This window comes from Staurois parvus, unplaced genomic scaffold (genome assembly GCF_062004578.1).
Source record: "Staurois parvus isolate SC_StPar_1 unplaced genomic scaffold, SC_StPar_1.0 ptg001633l, whole genome shotgun sequence".
NCBI classification, from domain to species: Eukaryota; Metazoa; Chordata; class Amphibia; order Anura; family Ranidae; genus Staurois; species Staurois parvus.
The window spans coordinates 279,688-303,711 of record NW_028319429.1 but is presented as its reverse complement, the minus strand read 5'-3'; the positions used below and the strand labels follow the sequence as shown (position 1 = coordinate 303,711).

At 53.6% G+C, this 24,024-nt stretch overlaps 1 protein-coding gene across 4 annotated transcripts in view; it reads left to right on the top strand.

The window, feature by feature from the left end:
* PRDM2 (PR/SET domain 2) overlaps positions 1–24,024 on the top strand; it is a 110,815-nt gene that overhangs the window by 58,596 nt on the left and 28,195 nt on the right. For 2 of the 4 annotated variants that reach the window (XM_089663143.1, XM_089663144.1), the window contains 2 exons: positions 8,595–8,724; positions 19,852–19,956. In XM_089663143.1, coding sequence (XP_089519269.1) covers positions 8,595–8,724; positions 19,852–19,956 — 235 coding nt within the window. Of the gene's footprint in view, positions 1–8,311; positions 8,445–8,594; positions 8,725–19,851; positions 19,957–24,024 lie in introns of those variants that run through there. The other 2 variants (XM_089663145.1, XM_089663146.1) reach the window with 2 other exon arrangements.

Below are 24,024 nucleotides of genomic sequence, written 5' to 3'. Positions count from 1 at the left end.
TGTCACACCTGTACCAGTGTCTGTGGGCGGAGGGGAGTGATGTCATACCTGTACCAGTGTCTGTGGGCGGAGGAGGGGAGTGATGTCACACCTGTACCAGTGTCAGTGGGCAGAGGAGGGGAGTGATGTCATACCTGTACCAGTGTCTGTGAGCGGATGGGAGTGATGTCACACCTGGCAGAGGGGAGTGATGTCATACCTGTACCAGTGTCTGTGGGCGGAGGGGAGTGATGTCACACCTGTACCAGTGTCTGTGGGCAGAGGGGAGTGATGTCATACCTGTACCAGTGTCTGTGGGCGGAGGGGAGTGATGTCACACCTGTACCAGTGTCTGTGGGCGGAGGGGAGTGATGTCATACCTGTACCAGTGTCTGTCTGTGGGCGGAGGGGAGTGATGTCATACCTGTACCAGTGTCTGTCTGTGGGCGGAGGGGAGTGATGTCATACCTGTACCAGTGTCTGTGGGCGGAGGGGAGTGATGTCATACCTGTACCAGTGTCTGTGGGCGGAGGGGAGTGATGTCACACCTGTACCAGTGTCTGTGGGCGGAGGGGAGTGATGTCATACCTGTACCAGTGTCTGTGGGCGGAGGAGGGGAGTGATGTCACACCTGTACCAGTGTGAGCGGAGGGGGGGAGTGATGTCACACCTGTACCAGTGTCTGTGGGCGGAGGGGAGTGATGTCATACCTGTACCAGTGTCTGTGGGCGGAGGGGAGTGATGTCATACCTGTACCAGTGTCTGTGGGCGGAGGGGAGTGATGTCACACCTGTACCAGTGTCTGTGGGCGGAGGGGAGTGATGTCATACCTGTACCAGTGTCAGTGGGCAGAGGAGGGGAGTGATGTCACACCTGTACCAGTGTCTGTGGGCGGAGGGGAGTGATGTCATACCTGTACCAGTGTCTGTGGGCGGAGGGGAGTGATGTCATACCTGTACCAGTGTCTGTGGGCGGAGGGGAGTGATGTCACACCTGTACCAGTGTCTGTGGGCGGAGGGGAGTGATGTCATACCTGTACCAGTGTCTGTGGGCGGAGGGGAGTGATGTCATACCTGTACCAGTGTCTGTGAGCGGATGGGAGTGATGTCACACCTGGCAGAGGGGAGTGATGTCATACCTGTACCAGTGTCTGTGAGCGGATGGGAGTGATGTCACACCTGGCAGAGGGGAGTGATGTCATACCTGTACCAGTGTCTGTGTGAAGAGGAGGGGAGTGATGTCACACCTGTACCAGTGTCTGTGTGCGGAGGAGGGGAGTGATGTCACACCTGTACCAGTGTCTGTGTGCGGAGGAGGGGAGTGATGTCACACCTGTACCAGTGTCTGTGTGCAGAGGAGGGGAGTGATGTCACACCTGTACCAGTGTCTGTGTGCGGAGGAGGGGAGTGATGTCATACCTGTACCAGTGTCTGTGTGCAGAGGAGGGGAGTGATGTCACACCTGTACCAGTGTCTGTGGGCGGAGGAGGGGAGTGATGTCACACCTGTACCAGTGTCTGTGTGCGGAGGAGGGGAGTGATGTCACACCTGTACCAGTGTCTGTGTGCAGAGGAGGGGAGTGATGTCACACCTGTACCAGTGTCTGTGGGCGGAGGAGGGGAGTGATGTCACACCTGTACCAGTGTCTGTGGGCGGAGGAGGGGAGTGATGTCATACCTGTACCAGTGTCTGTGTGCAGAGGAGGGGAGTGATGTCACACCTGTACCAGTGTCTGTGTGCGGAGGAGGGGAGTGATGTCACACCTGTACCAGTTTCTGTATGCGGAGGAGGGGAGTGATGTCACACCTGTACCAGTGTCTGTGTGCGGAGGAGGGGAGTGATGTCACACCTGTACCAGTGTCTGTCTGTGGGCGGAGGAGGGGAGTGATGTCACACCTGTACCAGTGTCTGTCTGTGGGCGGAGGAGGGGAGTGATGTCACACCTGTACCAGTGTCTGTGCGGAGGAGGGGAGTGATGTCACACCTGTACCAGTGTCTGTGCGGAGGAGGGGAGTGATGTCACACCTGTACCAGTGTCTGTGCGGAGGAGGGGAGTGATGTCACACCTGTACCAGTGTCTGTGCGGAGGAGGGGAGTGATGTCACACCTGTACCAGTGTCAGTGGGCGGAGGAGGGGAGTGATGTCACACCTGTACCAGTGTCTGTGCGGAGGAGGGGAGTGATGTCATACCTGTACCAGTGTCTGTGTGCGGAGGAGGGGAGTGATGTCACACCTGTACCAGTGTCTGTGCGGAGGAGGGGAGTGATGTCACACCTGTACCAGTGTCTGTGCGGAGGAGGGGAGTGATGTCACACCTGTACCAGTGTCAGTGGGCGGAGGAGGGGAGTGATGTCACACCTGTACCAGTGTCTGTGGGCGGAGGGGAAAATCTGTGAGTGAATGGATTCTCCTCCCTCCTCCTCCTCCTATTGACTGCGTGTCTCTTAAGAGGAGAACAAATAGGGGTCCCCGATGAAGGATGGCCAGACGTTTCCGAACCCTGGGGGACATCTGCCCATCACCCTACAATGCCTGGACACCCCGAGAATGATCTCACCCTACAATTACTGGACACCCCGAAAATGATCTGTTGGATAAGTGTTAAAAGCAATTGCTGTTGATCCTGCCATAAATCCAGAGCTGCCAGCTGCACACTTCCTGCCTTATCTAGAATCTTCTAGTTGGTGCCGTGACCTACAGACTGACTGCCCTCTGTGCTGTACAGATCTTGGAGGGAGTGGCTGAGTAGTTACACAAAAGACTGGGCAGGGCTGACACCACTCGCCTACAGAAATATACTGTGTTGTCAGCTCACAGCAGGACAGGCCAACCGTGCCTTGATCTCAGGGGCCAAATGAAAAAAACAAACCGATTCCTTCATCCACACTATACAGCCCAGATGGACCAATCACCTGCTGGGCCTATTGTATTCTGACAGCTGGCCCCACTGGATAGCAAAAAAATAAACTGCAGCTACATCCGATTGGATGGTACATCTAGTTGGATTTAGTTGTTTTTGGCTGTCAATTTTCCGCCCAGCTGCTTTGATTTTTCAGTGGATGTTGGAGAGGAGGAAGTCGATGAGTGAATCTCTGGGGATTCATTGGGAACCATCAGGAATTCACAAGGTGTAGGGGGCAGCTCTAGGAGTAGATTGTACTTCTGGCAGATCCTCAGGTCTTGACTTCTCCTGGTTCAAATGATGTTCTCTGCTGTCCCCGTCCTACAGACTCATCTGGCGGGATCCTTCCGTGGTCCCCCAACCAGCGGGATCCTTCCTTCTTCCCCTATCACCCTCACCTGGCAGGATCCTTCCATTACCTTCATCTGACGGGATCCTTCCATTACCTTCATCTGACGGGATCCTTCCATTACCTTCATCTGACGGGATCCTTCCATTAATTTCATCTGACGGGATCCTTCCATTACCTTCATCTGACGGGATCCTTCCATGGTCCCCCAACCAGCGGGATCCTTCCTTCATCCCCTATCACCCTCATCTGCAAGGATTCTTCCATGGTCCCCATCTGGCGGGATCCTTCCATGGTCCCCATCTGGCGGGATCCTTCCATGGTCCCCATCTGGCGGGATCCTTCCATGGTCCCCATCTGGCAGGATCCTTTCATGGTCCCCCAACTGGCGGGATCCTTCCTTCATCCCCTATCACCCTCATCTGGCAGGATTCTTCCTTGGTCCCCATCCAGTGGGATCCTTCTATTACTGTCATCTAGCGGGATCCTTCCATTACCCTCCACTGGCAGGATTCTTCCATGGTCCCCATCTGGCGGTATCCCTCCATGGTCCCCATCTGGCGGTATCCCTCCATGGTCTCCATCTGGCGGGATCCCTCCATGGTCTCCATCTGGCGGGATCCCTCCATGGTCTCCATCTGGCGGGATCCCTCCATGGTCTCCATCTGGCGGGATCCATCCATGGTCTCCATCTGGCGGGATCCCTCCATGGTCTCCATCTGGCGGGATCCCTCCATGGTCTCCATCTGGCGGGATCCCTCCATGGTCTCCATCTGGCGGGATCCCTCCATGGTCTCCATCTGGCGGGATCCCTCCATGGTCTCCATCTGGCGGGATCCCTCCATGGTCTCCATCTGGCGGGATCCCTCCATGGTCTCCATCTGGCGGGATCCCTCCATGGTCTCCATCTGGCGGGATCCCTCCATGGTCTCCATCTGGCGGGATCCCTCCATGGTCCCCATCTGGCGGGATCCCTCCATGGTCCCCATCTGGCGGGATCCCTCCATGGTCCCCATCTGGCGGGATCCCTCCATGGTCCCCATCTGGCGGGATCCCTCCATGGTCCCCATCTGGCGGGATCTTTCCTTCATCCCCCATCCGGTGGGACTCATCCATTAGCTTCATCCAGTGAGATCCTTCCGTTACCCTCATCCGGCAGGATCCTTCCATGGTCCCCATTTTGCGGGATCCTTCCATGGTCCCCATTTTGCGGGATCCTTCCTTCATCCCCCATGCGGGGGGGATCCTTCCATTACCCTCATCTGGCAGGATTCTTCCATGGTCCCCATCCAACGGCATCCTTCCATTACTGTCATCTGCTGGGATCCTTCCATCCTCCCTTATCCAGTATGATCTTTGCACCATTCCCCATCCAGTAGGATCTTTCTATTACCCTCATCTGATAGGATTATTCCATGGTCCCCATCTCACAGGATCCTTCCATTATGCTCATCTGGCAGGATCCTTGCATTTCCCCCCCCCCCCCCGGTGGCAGGATCCTTGCTTCATCCCCCATCCTGCGGGATCCTTCCATGGTCCCCATCCTGCGGGATCCATCCATGGTCCCCATCCTGCGGGATACATCCATGGTCCCCATCCTGCGGGATCCTTCCATGGTCCCCATCCTGCGGGATCCTTCCATGGTCCCCATCCGGCGAGATCCTTCCATGGTCCCCATCCGGCGAGATCCTTCCATGGTCCCCTTCCGGCGAGATCCTTCCATGGTCCCCATCCGGCGAGATCCTTCCATGGTCCCCTTCCGGCGAGATCCTTCCATGGTCCCCATCCGGCGAGATCCTTCCATGGTCCCCTTCCGGCGAGATCCTTCCATGGTCTCCATCCGGCGGGATCCTTCCATGGTCTCCATCCGGCGGGATCCTTCCATGGTCTCCATCCGGCGGGATCCTTCCATGGTCTCCATCCGGCGGGACCCTACCATCATCCTTCATGCGACGGGATCTTTCCTTTCTGGTGGAATTCTTCCATTACCTTCTTCCAGTGGGATCCTTACGTTACCCTCATCTGGTGGGATCCTTCCATGGTCCCCATATTGCTGTATCCTTCCATCTTCCCCCATCCATTGGGATCCTTCCATTGGCCCCATCTGGGGGATCCTTCCATGATCCCCATCCAGTGGCATCCTTCCATTACTGTCATCTGCTGGGATCCTTCCATCCTCCCTTATCCAGTGGGATCGTTCCACCATTCCCCATCTAGTAGGATCCTTCCATTACCCTCATCTGGTGGGATCCTTGCTTCATCCAACATCCAGTAGGATCCTTCCATGGTCACCATATGGTGGGATCCTTCCATTTCTGTCATCTGGTGGAATCCTTCCATCCTCCCTCATCTGGTGGAATCCTTCCATTACTGTCATCTGGTGGAATCCTTCCATTACCCTCATCTGGTGGAATCCTTCCATCCTCCCTCATCTGGTGGAATCCTTCCATTACTGTCATCTGGTGGAATCCTTCCATTACCCTCATCTGATGGGATCCTTCCATTACCTTCATCTGGTGGAATCCTTCCATCCTCCCTCATCTGATGGGATCCTTCCATCATCCCCCAACCAGTAGGATCCTTCCATGGTCCCCATCTGGCGGGATCCTTCCATTGCGGTCATCTTGCGTGATCCTGTCAGTGGATTAAAGACATTCCTGGGAATTTTAGTAAGCTGTGAGAATGGCCACTCACTATACATCCCATAATATCCCATTGCTGGGGATTCATTCACATTCCATTGAAATACCCCCTGGTGATCCTGCCATGAAGGTCACATCCTGTTATGGGGTGGCTACGCTCTGTTCCTGTCTTCCAGTTCTGCTCCTGTGTTGTCACCCTGACACAAGGGCTTCCCATGGAGACTACAAGTTGGCGTGTTCATCACACATGACCCAGACATGGTTCTCTGTTGTCACCATCAGGAACCCCTTGAGAAATGTCATGCCACCATCACTGGAGGTCATGGAGACAGGAAGTGGCTGCAGAGAGGCTGCAGAAGATCAGCAGCACTGAGATGGGACAAAGAAGGGAGAAGCATCGTGATTGATTCCGAACAATAAGTGACCACTGGAGGGCTCCATATCCACAGATCCATTGTATAATGAAGTCCAAACTGATATAAACTCCGCCCCCTGGAGGGGCGGGTTCAGAATCAAAGAACTGCAATGAGACGCAGGACTTTATCAGTGTCCTCCTCCCTGTCCGTGGCAGATGTGCGTGTAGAGGACAATTCTGAGCACATACGTGTAAATAACCAACGAATGGCGTCACCTCGCTGTGCGTTCACATTCCGGCCCGTCTGGCTGCACCGCGAGCGAACAGAATTATGTGCGTCCAGGATCAAATACATTCTCGACACGCATGACAATGGATGGAACCGTGACAAAACGCATGTGAACACGCATAACTGCATGCAAGCGCATCAAAACATTGAGGAACACTTGTAAGCCTGCGTAAACGCATTTTGGCCGCATTCACACCTCTGCGTTTTGTGCATTTTGCAGGAACGCAGTGCGGCACATTTATCATCATTTTCTGTGGATCACGTTCACATCTATGCATTTTTTTTGCGGGCGTTTTTTTGGGTCGGGGACTTTTTACCGCAGCAGTTTGTGTTTTTAGTTCAATAGAACCGCCTATAAAACGCAAGCGCTGCTTTTTTGACGCATGCTTGATGTGTTTTGTGCTTTTAATCTGCCCACCAACAAGTTGGCCGAAATGCATCGAAAAACGCATGTGCAGAAACGGATCGAATGCAAAGTGCGTAGGTGTGAACACGGCCCTAAACGGGACCTAACACGGCTGAACACACGTGAACCCGTATAAACGCACGCAAATGAGTACAGCTGGATGTAAGAAACCTGTGTAAAGGCATCGAAATGCCGCTAAACGCATGTGAACGCATCTAAATACGGCCAGGCATGCGTAGATTCGTGTAACGGCCATTCACACGGGCGGGAAGTATCCTGCGTCTACACGTGTGAAGGGAGGCTGCCGTGTGATATGTTCACCAAGGGCCTCACGTTTACGTGTACGTCAGTAAAATCTGCAGCTGCGTCCGTTTTTCATGTATGACTGAACACGACGCACGACCTGATAGGTGGACTCGGCCGATCGATCATTCTAGGGATTTGTATAAACCGTTCTGCTCCCCGTATCTAAACGCAGCCGTGTTCTGCCCGTGTGAATGAGCCCCACATGCATGTGACCCGGCAAACGCAGCTAAACCCTTTGAAATCAGCAACGTGACTGCAGGAGAAGGCGATTTGGGGAGCCCCCCATAGTTCAGGGACCCCCCCCGTAATTCAGGGACCCCCCCATAGTTCAGGGACCCCCCATAGTCCAGGGACCCCCCCGTAATTCAGGGACCCCCCCATAGTTCAGGGACCCCCCATAGTCCAGGGACCCCCCCGTAATTCAGGGACCCCCCATAGTTCAGGGACCCCCCATAGTTCAGGGACCCCCCATAGTTCAGGGACCCCCCCATAATTCAGGGACCCCCCCATAATTCAGGGACCCCCCATAGTTCAGAGACCCCCCCCCCATAGTTCAGGGACCCTCCCGTAATTCAGGGACCCTCCCATAGTCCAGGGACCCCCCCATAGTCCAGGGACCCCCCATAATTCAGGGACCCCCCATAGTTCAGGGACCCCCCCATAATTCAGGTACCCCCCATAATTCAAGGACCCCCCCATAGTTCAGGGACCCCCCCCCCATAATTCAGGGACCCCCATAATTCAGGGACCCCCATAATTCAAGGACCCCCCCATAGTCCAGGGACACCCCCCCATAATTCAGGGACCCCCATAATTCAGGGACCCCCATAATTCAAGGACCCCCCCATAGTTCAGGGACACCCCCCCATAGTTCAGGGACACCCCCCCATAGTTCAGGGACCCCCCTATAGATCAGGGACCCCCCCATAGTACAGGGACCCCCCTATAGTTCAGGGACCCCCCCTAATTCCTGCCATTTATAGACTCTCAGGCAGTGGCGCTGTGAGTGACGGCCTCTCCAACCAATCAGGACGGGCGGTGCTGTGCCATGCGTGGCGTTGCGTCTCCCATCATGCAGTCCTCCTTCCAGCAGAGGGATTGTTGGCTTCCATTTGCTGTGTGACCCCCTCCCCCTCCTCCTCCTCGCCCTCCTCCCCTCCTCCTCGCCCTCCTCCCCTCCTCCGCTCCTGCAGGCTGAATCTGCTCTTCCTGTTTGGTGAGTCAGGCGGTTGGGAAATATGTTGCTGGTGCAGAGTACAGCTGCTTAGAGTCGCTCCTCGCTCCACGCCCTCCGCCTCGCATCGCTCCCATTTTCTCCACTAACAAGCCGGCCTCTGATTGGTGTTTGTCTCTCTAATTCTTCCAGCCAATTGAGCCGGGAGAGGAGCTGCTGGTCTGGTACAATGGAGAAGACAACCCGGAGATAGCAGCTGCCCTGGAGGAGGAGAGGGCGGCCAGCCACCGCGGCAAGAGGAGCTCGCCCAAATCCCGCCGGGGTAAGAGGGGTGTATGGGGGAACTGTCACTGCGGGGAGGGGGAGGGGGAACTGTCACTGTGGGGGGGAGGGGGGACTGTCACTTCAGGGGGGAGGCTTTTCTGTCTGCCCTGTCACTGTGACCTTTCCCGGACTCAGCTGTGTGTGTAGGATCGTTCTTCCTTCCCGTACTCAGCTGTGTGTGTAGGATCGTTCTTCCTTCCCGGACTCAGCTGTGTGTGTAGGATCGTTCTTCCCGGACTCAGCTGTGTGTGTAGGATCGTTCTTCCTTCCCGGACTCAGCTGTGTGTGTAGGATCGTTCTTCCTTCCCGGACTCAGCTGTGTGTGTAGGATCGTTCTTCCTTCCCTGACTCAGCTGTGTGTGTATGATCGTTCTTCCCGGACTCAGCTGTGTGTGTAGGATCGTTCTTCCCGGACTCAGCTGTGTGTGTAGGATCGTTCTTCCTTCCCGGACTCAGCTGTGTGTGTAGGATCGTTCTTCCCGGACTCAGCTGTGTGTGTAGGATCGTTCTTCCCGGACTCAGCTGTGTGTGTAGGATCGTTCTTCCTTCCCGGACTCAGCTGTGTGTGTAGGATCGTTCTTCCTTCCCGGACTCAGCTGTGTGTGTAGGATCGTTCTTCCCGGACTCAGCTGTGTGTGTAGGATTGTTCTTCCCGGACTCAGCTGTGTGTGTAGGATTGTTCTTCCCGGACTCAGCTGTGTGTGTAGGATCGTTCTTCCTTCCCGGACTCAGCTGTGTGTGTAGGATCGTTCTTCCCGGACTCAGCTGTGTGTGTAGGATCGTTCTTCCTTCCCGGACTCAGCTGTGTGTGTAGGATCGTTCTTCCCGGACTCAGCTGTGTGTGTAGGATCGTTCTTCCTTCCCGGACTCAGCTGTGTGTGTAGGATCGTTCTTCCTTCCCGGACTCAGCTGTGTGTGTAGGATCGTTCTTCCTTCCCGGACTCAGCTGTGTGTGTAGGATCGTTCTTCCCGGACTCAGCTGTGTGTGTAGGATCGTTCTTCCCGGACTCAGCTGTGTGTGTAGGATCGTTCTTCCCAGACTCAGCTGTGTGTGTAGGATCGTTCTTCCTTCCTGGACTCAGCTGTGTGTGTAGGATCGTTCTTCCCGGACTCAGCTGTGTGTGTAGGATCGTTCTTCCTTCCCGGACTCAGCTGTGTGTGTAGGATCGTTCTTCCTTCCCGGACTCAGCTGTGTGTGTAGGATCGTTCTTCCTTCCCGGACTCAGCTGTGTGTGTAGGATCGTTCTTCCCGGACTCAGCTGTGTGTGTAGGATCGTTCTTCCCGGACTCAGCTGTGTGTGTAGGATCGTTCTTCCTTCCCGGACTCAGCTGTGTGTGTAGGATCGTTCTTCCCGGACTCAGCTGTGTGTGTAGGATCGTTCTTCCCGGACTCAGCTGTGTGTGTAGGATCGTTCTTCCTTCCCGGACTCAGCTGTGTGTGTAGGATCGTTCTTCCCGGACTCAGCTGTGTGTGTAGGATCGTTCTTCCTTCCCGGACTCAGCTGTGTGTGTAGGATCGTTCTTCCTTCCCGGACTCAGCTGTGTGTGTAGGATCGTTCTTCCTTCCCGGACTCAGCTGTGTGTGTAGGATCGTTCTTCCTTCCCGGACTCAGCTGTGTGTGTAGGATCGTTCTTCCTTCCCGGACTCAGCTGTGTGTGTAGGATCGTTCTTCCTTCCCGGACTCAGCTGTGTGTGTAGGATCGTTCTTCCTTCCCGGACTCAGCTGTGTGTGTAGGATCGTTCTTCCTTCCCGGACTCAGCTGTGTGTGTAGGATCGTTCTTCCCGGACTCAGCTGTGTGTGTAGGATCGTTCTTCCCGTACTCAGCTGTGTGTGTAGGATCGTTCTTCCTTCCCGGACTCAGCTGTGTGTGTAGGATCGTTCTTCCTTCCCGGACTCAGCTGTGTGTGTAGGATCGTTCTTCCTTCCCGGACTCAGCTGTGTGTGTAGGATCGTTCTTCCCGGACTCAGCTGTGTGTGTAGGATCGTTCTTCCTTCCCGGACTCAGCTGTGTGTGTAGGATCGTTCTTCCCGGACTCAGCTGTGTGTGTAGGATCGTTCTTCCTTCCCGGACTCAGCTGTGTGTGTAGGATCGTTCTTCCTTCCCGGACTCAGCTGTGTGTGTAGGATCGTTCTTCCTTCCCGGACTCAGCTGTGTGTGTAGGATCGTTCTTCCTTCCCGGACTCAGCTGTGTGTGTAGGATCGTTCTTCCTTCCCGGACTCAGCTGTGTGTGTAGGATCGTTCTTCCTTCCCGGACTCAGCTGTGTGTGTAGGATCGTTCTTCCCGGACTCAGCTGTGTGTGTAGGATCGTTCTTCCCGGACTCAGCTGTGTGTGTAGGATCGTTCTTCCCAGACTCAGCTGTGTGTGTAGGATCGTTCTTCCTTCCTGGACTCAGCTGTGTGTGTAGGATCGTTCTTCCCGGACTCAGCTGTGTGTGTAGGATCGTTCTTCCTTCCCGGACTCAGCTGTGTGTGTAGGATCGTTCTTCCTTCCCGGACTCAGCTGTGTGTGTAGGATCGTTCTTCCTTCCCGGACTCAGCTGTGTGTGTAGGATCGTTCTTCCCGGACTCAGCTGTGTGTGTAGGATCGTTCCTCCCGGACTCAGCTGTGTGTGTAGGATCGTTCTTCCTTCCCGGACTCAGCTGTGTGTGTAGGATCGTTCTTCCTTCCCGGACTCAGCTGTGTGTGTAGGATCGTTCTTCCTTCCCGGACTCAGCTGTGTGTGTAGGATCGTTCTTCCTTCCCGGACTCAGCTGTGTGTGTAGGATCGTTCTTCCTTCCCGGACTCAGCTGTGTGTGTAGGATTGTTCTTCCCGGACTCAGCTGTGTGTGTAGGATTGTTCTTCCCGGACTCAGCTGTGTGTGTAGGATCGTTCTTCCTTCCCGGACTCAGCTGTGTGTGTAGGATCGTTCTTCCTTCCCGGACTCAGCTGTGTGTGTAGGATCGTTCTTCCCGGACTCAGCTGTGTGTGTAGGATCGTTCTTCCTTCCCGGACTCAGCTGTGTGTGTAGGATCGTTCTTCCTTCCCGGACTCAGCTGTGTGTGTAGGATCGTTCTTCCTTCCCGGACTCAGCTGTGTGTGTAGGATCGTTCTTCCTTCCCGGACTCAGCTGTGTGTGTAGGATCGTTCTTCCCGGACTCAGCTGTGTGTGTAGGATCGTTCTTCCCGGACTCAGCTGTGTGTGTAGGATCGTTCTTCCCAGACTCAGCTGTGTGTGTAGGATCGTTCTTCCTTCCTGGACTCAGCTGTGTGTGTAGGATCGTTCTTCCCGGACTCAGCTGTGTGTGTAGGATCGTTCTTCCTTCCCGGACTCAGCTGTGTGTGTAGGATCGTTCTTCCTTCCCGGACTCAGCTGTGTGTGTAGGATCGTTCTTCCTTCCCGGACTCAGCTGTGTGTGTAGGATCGTTCTTCCCGGACTCAGCTGTGTGTGTAGGATCGTTCCTCCCGGACTCAGCTGTGTGTGTAGGATCGTTCTTCCTTCCCGGACTCAGCTGTGTGTGTAGGATCGTTCTTCCTTCCCGGACTCAGCTGTGTGTGTAGGATCGTTCTTCCTTCCCGGACTCAGCTGTGTGTGTAGGATCGTTCTTCCTTCCCGGACTCAGCTGTGTGTGTAGGATCGTTCTTCCTTCCCGGACTCAGCTGTGTGTGTAGGATCGTTCTTCCTTCCCGGACTCAGCTGTGTGTGTAGGATTGTTCTTCCCGGACTCAGCTGTGTGTGTAGGATTGTTCTTCCCGGACTCAGCTGTGTGTGTAGGATCGTTCTTCCTTCCCGGACTCAGCTGTGTGTGTAGGATCGTTCTTCCTTCCCGGACTCAGCTGTGTGTGTAGGATCGTTCTTCCCGGACTCAGCTGTGTGTGTAGGATCGTTCTTCCTTCCCGGACTCAGCTGTGTGTGTAGGATCGTTCTTCCTTCCCGGACTCAGCTGTGTGTGTAGGATCGTTCTTCCTTCCCGGACTCAGCTGTGTGTGTAGGATCGTTCTTCCCGGACTCAGCTGTGTGTGTAGGATCGTTCTTCCTTCCCGGACTCAGCTGTGTGTGTAGGATCGTTCTTCCTTCCCGGACTCAGCTGTGTGTGTAGGATCGTTCTTCCTTCCCGGACTCAGCTGTGTGTGTAGGATCGTTCTTCCTTCCCGGACTCAGCTGTGTGTGTAGGATCGTTCTTCCCGGACTCAGCTGTGTGTGTAGGATCGTTCTTCCTTCCCGGACTCAGCTGTGTGTGTAGGATCGTTCTTCCTTCCCGGACTCAGCTGTGTGTGTAGGATCGTTCTTCCCGGACTCAGCTGTGTGTGTAGGATCGTTCTTCCTTCCCGGACTCAGCTGTGTGTGTAGGATCGTTCTTCCCGTACTCAGCTGTGTGTGTAGGATCGTTCTTCCTTCCCGGACTCAGCTGTGTGTGTAGGATCGTTCTTCCTTCCCGGACTCAGCTGTGTGTGTAGGATCGTTCTTCCCGTACTCAGCTGTGTGTGTAGGATCGTTCTTCCTTCCCGGACTCAGCTGTGTGTGTAGGATCGTTCTTCCTGGACTCAGCTGTGTGTGTAGGATCGTTCTTCCTTCCCGGACTCAGCTGTGTGTGTAGGATCGTTCTTCCTTCCCGGACTCAGCTGTGTGTGTAGGATCGTTCTTCCTGGACTCAGCTGTGTGTGTAGGATCGTTCTTCCTTCCCGGACTCAGCTGTGTGTGTAGGATCGTTCTTCCTTCCCGGACTCAGCTGTGTGTGTAGGATCGTTCTTCCCGGACTCAGCTGTGTGTGTAGGATCGTTCTTCCTTCCCGGACTCAGCTGTGTGTGTAGGATCGTTCTTCCTTCCCGGACTCAGCTGTGTGTGTAGGATCGTTCTTCCTGGACTCAGCTGTGTGTGTAGGATCGTTCTTCCTTCCCGGACTCAGCTGTGTGTGTAGGATCGTTCTTCCCGGACTCAGCTGTGTGTGTAGGATCGTTCTTCCTTCCCGGACTCAGCTGTGTGTGTAGGATCGTTCTTCCCGGACTCAGCTGTGTGTGTAGGATCGTTCTTCCTTCCCGGACTCAGCTGTGTGTGTAGGATCGTTCTTCCTTCCCGGACTCAGCTGTGTGTGTAGGATCGTTCTTCCTTCCCGGACTCAGCTGTGTGTGTAGGATCGTTCTTCCCGGACTCAGCTGTGTGTGTAGGATCGTTCTTCCTTCCCGTACTCAGCTGTGTGTGTAGGATCGTTCTTCCTTCCCGGACTCAGCTGTGTGTGTAGGATCGTTCTTCCTTCCCGGACTCAGCTGTGTGTGTAGGATCGTTCTTCCCGGACTCAGCTGTGTGTGTAGGATCGTTCTTCCCGGACTCAGCTGTGTGTGTAGGATCGTTCTTCCTTCCCGGACTCAGCTGTGTGTGTAGGATCGTTCTTCCTTCCCGGACTCAGCTGTGTGTGTAGGATCGTTCTTCCCGGACTCAGCTGTGTGTGTAGGATCGTTCTTCCTTCCCGGACTCAGCTGTGTGTGTAGGATCGTTCTTCCCGGACTCAGCTGTGTGTGTAGGATCGTTCTTCCCGGACTCAGCTGTGTGTGTAGGATCGTTCTTCCTTCCCGGACTCAGCTGTGTGTGTAGGATCGTTGTTCCCGGACTCAGCTGTGTGTGTAGGATCGTTCTTCCTTCCCGGACTCAGCTGTGTGTGTAGGATCGTTCTTCCCGGACTCAGCTGTGTGTGTAGGATCGTTCTTCCCGGACTCAGCTGTGTGTGTAGGATCGTTCTTCCTTCCCGGACTCAGCTGTGTGTGTAGGATCGTTCTTCCTTCCCGGACTCAGCTGTGTGTGTAGGATCGTTCTTCCCGTACTCGGCTGTGTGTGTAGGATCGTTCTTACAGTCAATACATCCACTTCAGGGACAACATGTTCCCTTGCCACCTAATATTTACCACCCCCCTTCAGATGTCATTGTGATCCTCATTCTTCCTTCACCTGTCAGTGGTCACAATGTTATGGGTGGAGGATTCCTCGGCCAATCGGATGGGTTGGATTGCTCCGCTCTGTCCGTTTGTTGTATTGAGGCAGCAGGATCCCGCCTACAGGAGGGGAGAGCAGAGAGATGGCTTCATGTTTTATGCCGCCCCTCCTTTACTGTCCAATCAGAGGAAGGCACAGAGTCGCCAGTGCTAGGAGTACCATTGGTGTGATGGGGGGCGGTAATGGTTCCCACAATGCAGGTGGGGTGTATACAGGACGCTGACATTGGGATCTCTCAGCAGCTCCGGAAGCCGCCGGTTTGTCGTTCTCCTATTAATACATCGATCATTTCTATTCCCTAATGTTAGTCCCAGAATGTGATCTCTGCATCTTGAAGTCCCCTGTACAGCAGAGCTCATACTGGAAGGGGGGAAGTAGCACCGTCGGTGAGATCTATGAAGTACTTGTGGGCGGACCTGGGGCACGCTGACAGGAGGAGAGAGCAGAGGGACAGAGACATGATCTCAGCACTGTGCTGCTTCTTTCACTGTCCAATCACAGGCTGGGAAGAAGAGGAAAGAAGCTCCCGCTGTCCTCACAAACGCACGTTTGATGGCAGATTGAGCCGTTCTTTGAGAATCCACCAATTACATCAGCCAACGCGTTTCGGGAGGGAAGACTCCCTTCTTCAGGGGTTCCCTGCCGGGTGTTCCGGGTTTCGGAGGATCGCGGCTGGCATTCCCGGGGCAGCGACTGTTCTCCATGGGTGCCACCTCCTCGGCCAGCAGACGGGCGCTCCAAATATTCCAAGTCTACGCGAGGAGCGGCCTCCAGGCAGCAGCCCAATCCCTGGGTCAGTCAGTGACGGCACCGTCAGAGCCACAGTCCGGGCCACAAATGGCGTCTATTCAGCCAATCAGAGATGGAGGAACGTATTCAGGAATGTTTACATATCACACGGAGGTGGTGGAGACTTTATGGAGGAGGTCAGGGAGAGAGAGGGGTGGAGTACCTGGAATGGAGGCCGATGGAGGGATTGGCAGAGGGGGGTGGAGTACCTGGAATGGAGGCCGATGGAGGGATTGGCAGAGAGGGGTGGAGGACACTGGAATGGAGGCCGATGGAGGGATTGGCAGAGAGGGGTGGAGGACCTGGAATGGAGGCCGATGGAGGGATTGGCAGAGAGGGGTGGAGGACCTGGAATGGAGGCCAATGGAGGGATTGGCAGAGAGAGGTGGAGGAACTGAAACGGAGGCCGATGGAGGGATTGGCAGAGAGGGGTGGAGTACCTGGAATGGAGGCCGATGGAGGGATTGGCAGAGAGGGTTGGAGTACCTGGAATAGAGGCCGATGGAGGGATTGGCAGAGAGGGGTGGAGGACCTGGAATGGAGGCCGATGGAGGGATTGGCAGAGAGGGGTGGAGGACCTGGAATGGAGGCCGATGGAGGGATTGGCAGAAAGGGGTGGAGAGCACTTAGTGGAGGCTGGGGAGGGATCAGTGGAGAGATGGCAGAGATGGGTGGAGGACACTGAATGGAGGCCGGCAGAGGGATTGGTGGAAAGGGGCAGAGGACACTGAATGGAGACAGGTGGAGGGCACTAAGTGGAGGCTGGGGAGGGATTGGCAGAGATGGGTGGAGGACACTGAATGGAGGCCAGTGGAGGGATTGGCAGAGAGGGGTTGAGGACACTGAATGGAGGCCAGTGGAGGGATTGGCAGAGAGGGATGGAGGACACTGAATGGAGGCCAGTGGAGGGATTGGCAGAGAGGGGTTGAGGACACTGAATGGAGACAGGTGGAGGGATTGGCAGAGGGGGGTGGAGGACACTGAATGGAGGCCAGTGGAGGGATTGGCAGAGAGGGGTTGAGGACACTGAATGGAGACAGGTGGAGGGCACTAAGTGGAGGCTGGGGAGGGATGGCAGAGAGGGGTGGGGGACACTGAGTGGAGGGATTGGCAGAGAGGGATGGAGGACACTGAGTGGAGGCCAGTGGAGGGATTGGCAGAGAGGGGTGGAGGACACTGAATGGAGGCCAGTGGAGGGATTGGCAGAGGGGGGTGGAGGACACTGAATGGAGGCCAGTGGAGGGATTGGCAGAGGCCGGTGGAGAGGGGCAGAGGATACTGAAATGAGGCCGGTAGAGGGCACTGAGTGGAGGCTGGGGAGGGATGGAGGCCAGGGAGAAGGGGGAATATAATGAGTGCAGTTTTTGCAGGATTGAGGCTGAGGAAGGTTGTGACCTCCATACTGATTTGGCTGCAGTTGGTTGGTGGAAGACCTCAGGGATTGCTGGGAGTTGTAGTCACCTCGGACCGGTTGCAGTGATACGGGGACGTGGACTAACCCCCGCTCTGCTGAACACGGTCGGTGTTGTGGTCCGGAGAGGTTTTGTGTCTGGAATGAATACTGGAGGCTCCACCATCCCTCTGAATAGAAACCCGCAGAGCGATCCTGGCGGCTGGGAAGACGTTCGATGGGAGAGGAGATTTGTACAGACAGTGATGGCAGCTCTGATATCTCTACATGCTCCTCCCCCCCGCTACTCCGCTCTTCATCTATTGGTCACCATTCATTCCAGCCATCAGCTGATTGGATCTAATTTTCCTCTCCAGTTTTGGTGTGAGCCAATCAGACACCTTGCGGCTCTGCGCGATTCGGCACAAAGGATCGATTAATGAAAATTCTGATGATTTGGGATCATTTCCATAAATTCATTTATAAAAAATATTCCGCAATGCCGGATCATTAGCTGATTGGCCACAACAAAAGAGAAAGCTGCAGGGACCTCCCCCTATATAACCCCTCCCACTTCCAGCTGTAGGCACCTCCCCTATATAGCTCCTCCCACTCCTTGCTGGCTATATAGGGAATATCCCTTCTGGGAGGAGTTATACAGATATCCTGCGGGGGAGTGGGAGGAGTTATACAGGGGATATCCCGCTGGGAGTGGGAGGAGTTGTACAGGGGATATCCCGCTGGGAGTGGGAGGAGTTGTACAGGGGATATCCCGCTGGGAGTGGGAGGAGTTGTACAGGGGATATCCCGCTGGGAGTGGGAGGAGTTGTACAGGGAATATCCCGCTGGGAGTGGGAGGAGTTGTACAAGGGATATTCCGCTGGGAGTGGGAGGAGTTGTACAAGGGATATCCTGCTGGGAGTGGGAGGAGTTGTACAAGGGATATCCCGCTGGGAGTGGGAGGAGTTACCCTATATTAAAAACATGTGCCACGAGTGATTTTAGAGAGATTTCAGAGTCCAGCTCCGCCTTCTAACTATGAGACCGCCTCTGTCTGAAGGTGTAGAGTACAGGATGGGGGAGGGGCTATTCTGCCAACTCCTTCAGCTGGGTGTGAAATGTGAAGTGCAGCTATTGAGCTTTGTATGTTTTTTTTTTTTTTTTTTAATATACATTCCATTATACATTGTATCATTATATACATCCTATTATACATTGTATCATTATATACATCCCATTATACATTGTATCATTTTATACATCATATTATACATTGTATCATTATATACATCCCATTATACATTGTATCATTATATACATCCCATTATACATTGTATCATTATATACATCCCATTATACATTGTATCATTATATACATTGTATCATTATATACATTATATTATACATTGTATCATTATATACATTCCATTATACATTGTATCATTATATACATCATATTATACATTGTATCATTATATACATTATATTATACATTGTATCATTATATACATCCTATTATACACTGTATCATTATATACATTCCATTATACATTGTATCATTATATACATCATATTATACATTGTATCATTATATACATCATATTATACATTGTATCATTATATACATCCCATTATACATTGTATCATTATATACATTCCATTATACATTGTATCATTATATACATCCTATTATACATTGTATCATTATATACATCCCATTATACATTGTATCATTATATACATCATATTATACATTGTATCATTATATACATCATATTATACATTGTATCATTATATACATTATATTATACATTGTAACATTATATACATCCCATTATACATTGTATCATTATATACATCCTATTATACATTGTATCATTATATACATCCTATTATACATTGTATCATTATATACATCCTATTATACATTGTATCATTATATACATCCCATTATACATTGTATCTCTCTCACTTCTGGCATAGAGGGAAACAAATGTTTAACAAAAAAAAATAAAAACTAAGAAATATTAAAAAATAAAGAAAAAATATCTAGATGAAGGTTTGATCTAGTTCAGTGCAAGGGTTAGTGTTTGGGTCAGGGTCAAAGGTCAGGGTCAAAGGTCAGGATTTTTTTTTACTTGGTGTCGGTGTGTTTTTAGGTAAAATAAATAAATAAAAATGCTCCCTATTATATCCGGGCCGTACTCCGGGTACAGACAACATCCACATCTATGGTATCGCTGCGATCGTCGGGAGCGGGAGAATGGATTTCGGGTCGTTCTGTGGCGGTCGGTTATGGTAGTAACAAGAAGCTACATTTTAAAAAAAAATAATATTTTTTTTTTACTGTTTTGGGCCAGTTTTCCTTTGATAATTAAAGTCCGGAGATATCCATTACCATTCACCACCAAATGAAAGCCCGATGTCCTGAAAACAACGCGGTATAATCCGCCTGGATGTACGAAGTCATTGTGATGATATGTACAGGGGCACTGCCCGGGGTCAGTAGGGGGCCCCATGAGATGCCCCTGGTACCTTTTTCAAAGGCTTTTTTGAGTTTGGGCAAGGATACAGGGGCCCCATGATCCCCTATTGCCCGGGGGCCCCATGAGTTGTCAGTCCGCCCCTGGATATGTACAGATTTACTAACAAGTCAACGTTGCAAAATTGTGCTTAGGCATTAAGATTTGTTTTATCCTTAGGTGTGAAGGGGTTAATGGAGGGATGGATGGATGGATGGAGGGAGGGAGGGAGGAACAAATGGATAGAGACATCGGATAAACGGATGGATGGAGGAATGGATGGGTCCATAGATGATGGGATTGATGGAGACATGGAATATGAAATGACTTTTAACATGTCTACAGCGTGTTGGCAGATCTCGCCCTCCGGCCCGCGTGAATCCCGTCCTTCGGGCCGTGTGGGGGATCCCGTTGTGTCGGAGGATCTCACACTCTGTTTGTTTGACTTGCAGGGAGGAGGCGATCCCTTCATGGTAAGAAGAAATTAAATCCAAATCCAGAGGAGGAGAAGAGCGCCCCCGGTGTTGGTTCAGCCGAGATGAAGGATTCCTCAGATGGTGAGATTTCACATACTTGTCCCGCCCCCGAGCACTGCTTCTGGTTCCATCCACAGGAAGTGCCAAGCACACTGTGGTTCTGGCAGGATCAACAAATATTTTCTCTACTTGATACAAATAGTTCTTAGGCTGAAGACAGAAAACAACTGCAGTGTCCCCTCCAGGGACTGGTGAGCTGCAATGTATCAGCTTTTCATGGCGTTTTGCACTCAGTTTTAGAACTGATATGTCACCAGTGGACATGATCCCCCCAAACCCCCCCCCCCCCCCCCCATGATTGAGGGTTGTCCTCTCGGCTCATAGCTGGAGAATGCGAGAGTCTGAATACTTCCAGGTCTTGGTGAATGAAGGGCAGGGTGAGCTGGGCCGGGGGAGGGGGACTTGGAAGATGTACCTGCTGTGGAATTATTTTTCGTTGTAGTTTGACGGGGGAGGGCTCAGACCTGGCTGTGTTTGGTGGGGGAGAGGGCTCAGACCTGGCTGTGTTTGGCGGGGAGAGGGCTCAGACCTGGCTGTGTTTGGCAGGGGAGGGCTCAGACCTGGCTGTGATTGGCGGGGGAGGGCTCAGACCTGGCTGTGATTGGCGGGGGAGGGCTCAGACCTGGCTGTGTTTGGTGGGGCGGGGGAGGGCTCAGACCTGGCTGTGTTTTGGCGGGGGAGGGCTCAGACCTGGTTGTGGTTGGCGGGGGAGGGCTCAGACCTGGTTGTGGTTGGCGGGGGAGGGCTCAGACCTGGCTGTGTTTGGTGGGGGAGAGGGCTCAGACCTGGCTGTGTTTGGCGGGGAGAGGGCTCAGACCTGGCTGTGTTTGGCAGGGGGAGAGGGCTCAGACCTGGCTGTGTTTGGCGGGGAGAGGGCTCAGACCTGGCTGTGTTTGGCAGGGGGAGAGGGCTCAGACCTGGCTGTGTTTGGTGGGGGAGAGGGCTCAGACCTGGCTGTGTTTGGCGGGGGAGGGCTCAGACCTGGCTGTGATTGGCGGGGGAGGGCTCAGACCTGGCTGTGATTGGCGGGGGAGGGCTCAGACCTGGCTGTGATTGGCGGGGGAGGGCTCAGACCTGGCTGTGATTGGCGGGGGAGGGCTCAGACCTGGCTGTGGTTGGCGGGGGAGGGCTCAGACCTGGCTGTGATTGGCGGGGGAGGGCTCAGACCTGGCTGTGATTGGCGGGGGAGGGCTCAGACCTGGCTGTGGTTGGCGGGGGAGGGCTCAGACCTGGCTGTGATTGGCGGGGGAGGGCTCAGACCTGGCTGTGATTGGTGGGGGAGGGCTCAGACCTGGCTGTGCTGCCCTGCACTGGGGTGTGGGTCACAAGACTGGCTAAACAGAAATAAAAATATTTGACCAGTTTAAACCAATTAAAGTGACTATGAACCCTCCATATCCCCAGTGATGGGAGTGGCCTCCAGAGATACAGAGATGACACAAATCCTCCTACATAAGTTGTACCTGTTTATCTGCAGCCAATTGTGCTGCACAACCTTCTAAAACACACAGATCAAAGGCCATTTCTCAGCTTCAGAGGCAGGAGGCGGGGATATGATGTCACACATCACACAGCATGCAGCAGAGAGCCGAGTGTAAACGGAGACCTGGGTGGAGGGGCAGGACACCCCCCCCATCTACACAGTCTCATAGGGAAATATGCACAGCTGAGTCTGACAATCACTGGCTGGATGGGGGTGGGGCCATGTCCTGAGATTGTCTGGTGTTGGGGCACAGTGTCCTATGTGACTGATAGAGGAAGGAGGCAGCAGACGGGGATCACACTCAGTGCTCTGGACTGAGACAAGGACACACTATTGAGGGGTGTGCTTTGTTCATTTCAGAGGTTTACATCAACTTGAATGGATCTGTATCTCCGCTGTGTACGAGGTCAGCTTTAACCCCTTCCTCACCAGGCCATTTTTTGCGATACTGCGCTGTTATTTTAACTGACAATTGCGCGGTCATGCAACGCTGCACCCAAATGAAATTTATGTCCTTTTTTCCCCACAAATGGAGCTTTCTTTCTTTTTTTTCTTTCGGTGGTATTTGATCATCTTTGCGTTTCTTATTTTATGTGCTATAAACAAAAAAAGCGACAGTTTTGAGAAAAAAACTATATTTTGACTTTTTGCTATAAAATATGTCCAATAAAAAAAAATTAAATCAAATTTCGGCCAAAATGTCTTTGCTTAAAAAATCCCAAAACGTGTAAATGAATCGGTTTACGTGAAAGTTATAGCGTTTACAAATGGCGGGATAGATAATGGGATTTTTTTTTTTTTACTAGTCATGGCGGTGATCAGCGACTTATAGCGTGACTGCGGCAGGCATTCTGACACTGGGGGTGGGGGGGGGGGAACAGACTTGGTGTCACTGACATCCCCAGTGACACCAATACAGTGATCAGTGCTAATAAAAAGCCCCAACACTGTACTAATGGCACTGGGCAGGAAGGGGTTAACATGAGAGGCCATCAAAGGGTTAACTGTGTGCTGTGTTACTCGGGAGACATGCTGTGTAGAGATACAAAGCGGCATGTCCTCGCTGGCAGGAGAGAGATCTGTGTTGTGCTGTACAAACCAGTCTCCCCTGTCAGCGATCATCAGGAGCCGGTGGGGAATCCCTACCCAGCAATGAAGAATCATGTATATACATGCGACTCTGGGCCGCCCTGTAGCAGCACTTCTAGTATAGGGCGGGCGGGAAGCTGGAGATGGATGTGGGGGGGATGAGACCCCCTGTCAGTGTTGGATGGAGGGGGGAGGGATGAGACCCCCTGTTAGTGTTGGATGGAGGGATGAGACCCCCTGTCAGTGTTGGATGGAGGGGGAGGGATGAGACCCCCTGTCAGTGTTGGATGGAGGGGTGAGGGATGAGACCCCCTGTCAGTGTTGGATGGAGGGGGGAGGGATGAGACCCCCTGTCAGTGTTGGATGGAGGGGTAAGACCCCCTGTCAGTGTTGGATGGAGGGGTGAGACCCCCTGTCAGTGTTGGATGGAGGGGGAGGGATGAGACCCCCTGTCAGTGTTGGATGGAGGGGGGAGGGATGAGACCCCCTGTCAGTGTTGGATGGAGGGGGAGGGATGAGACCCCCTGTCAGTGTTGGGGGGAGGGGTGAGACCCCCTGTCAGTGTTGGATGGAGGGGTAAGGGAGAGACCCTCTGTCAGTGTTGGATGGAGGGGGAGGGGTGAGACCCCCTGTCAGTGTTGGAGGGGGAGGGGTGAGACCCCCTGTCAGTGTTGGATGGAGGGGTAAGGGAGAGACCCTCTGTCAGTGTTGGATGGAGGGGGAGGGGTGAGACCCCCTGTCAATGTTGGATGGAGGGGGGAGAATCCCTGTCAGTGTTGGATGGAGGGGGAGGGATGAGACCCCCTGTCAATGTTGGATGGAGGGGGGAGGGGTGAGACCCCCTGTCAGTGTTGGATGTAGGGGGGAGACCCCCTGTCAGTGTTGGATGTAGGGGGGAGACCCCCTGTCAGTGTTGGATGGAGGGGGAGGGATGAGACCCCCTGTCAGTGTTGGATGGAGGGGGAGGGGTGAGACCCCCTGTCAAGTGTTGGGGGGAGGGGGAAGACCCCCTGTCAGTGTTGGATGTAGGGGGGAGACCCCCTGTCAGTGTTGGATGGAGGGGGGAGGGATGAGACCCCCTGTCAAGTGTTCAAGTGTTGGATGGAGGGGGAGGGGGGAGACCCCCTGTCAGTGTTGGATGGAGGGGGAGGGGGGAGACCCCCTGTCAGTGTTGGATGGAGGGGGGAGGGATGAGACCCCCTGTCAGTGTTGGATGGAGGGGGGAGGGATGAGACCCCCTGCGGTGGATGCGGAGCGGAGGATGCGGAATGGGTGGATGTGAATGCGGAGCAGATAGATGTGGAGCGGAGGGTGCGGAGCGGTGGATGCGGAGCGAGGGATGTGGAGTGGGTGGATGTGAATGCGGAGCGGGAGATGCAGAGCAGGTAGATGCGGAGGGTGCGGAGCGGGTGGAATGCGGAGCAGAGGATGTGGAGCTGAGGGTGCAGAGCGGTAGATGCGGCGCGGGTGGAATGCGGAGCAGGGGATGCGGAGCGAGGGATGTGGAGTGGGTGGAT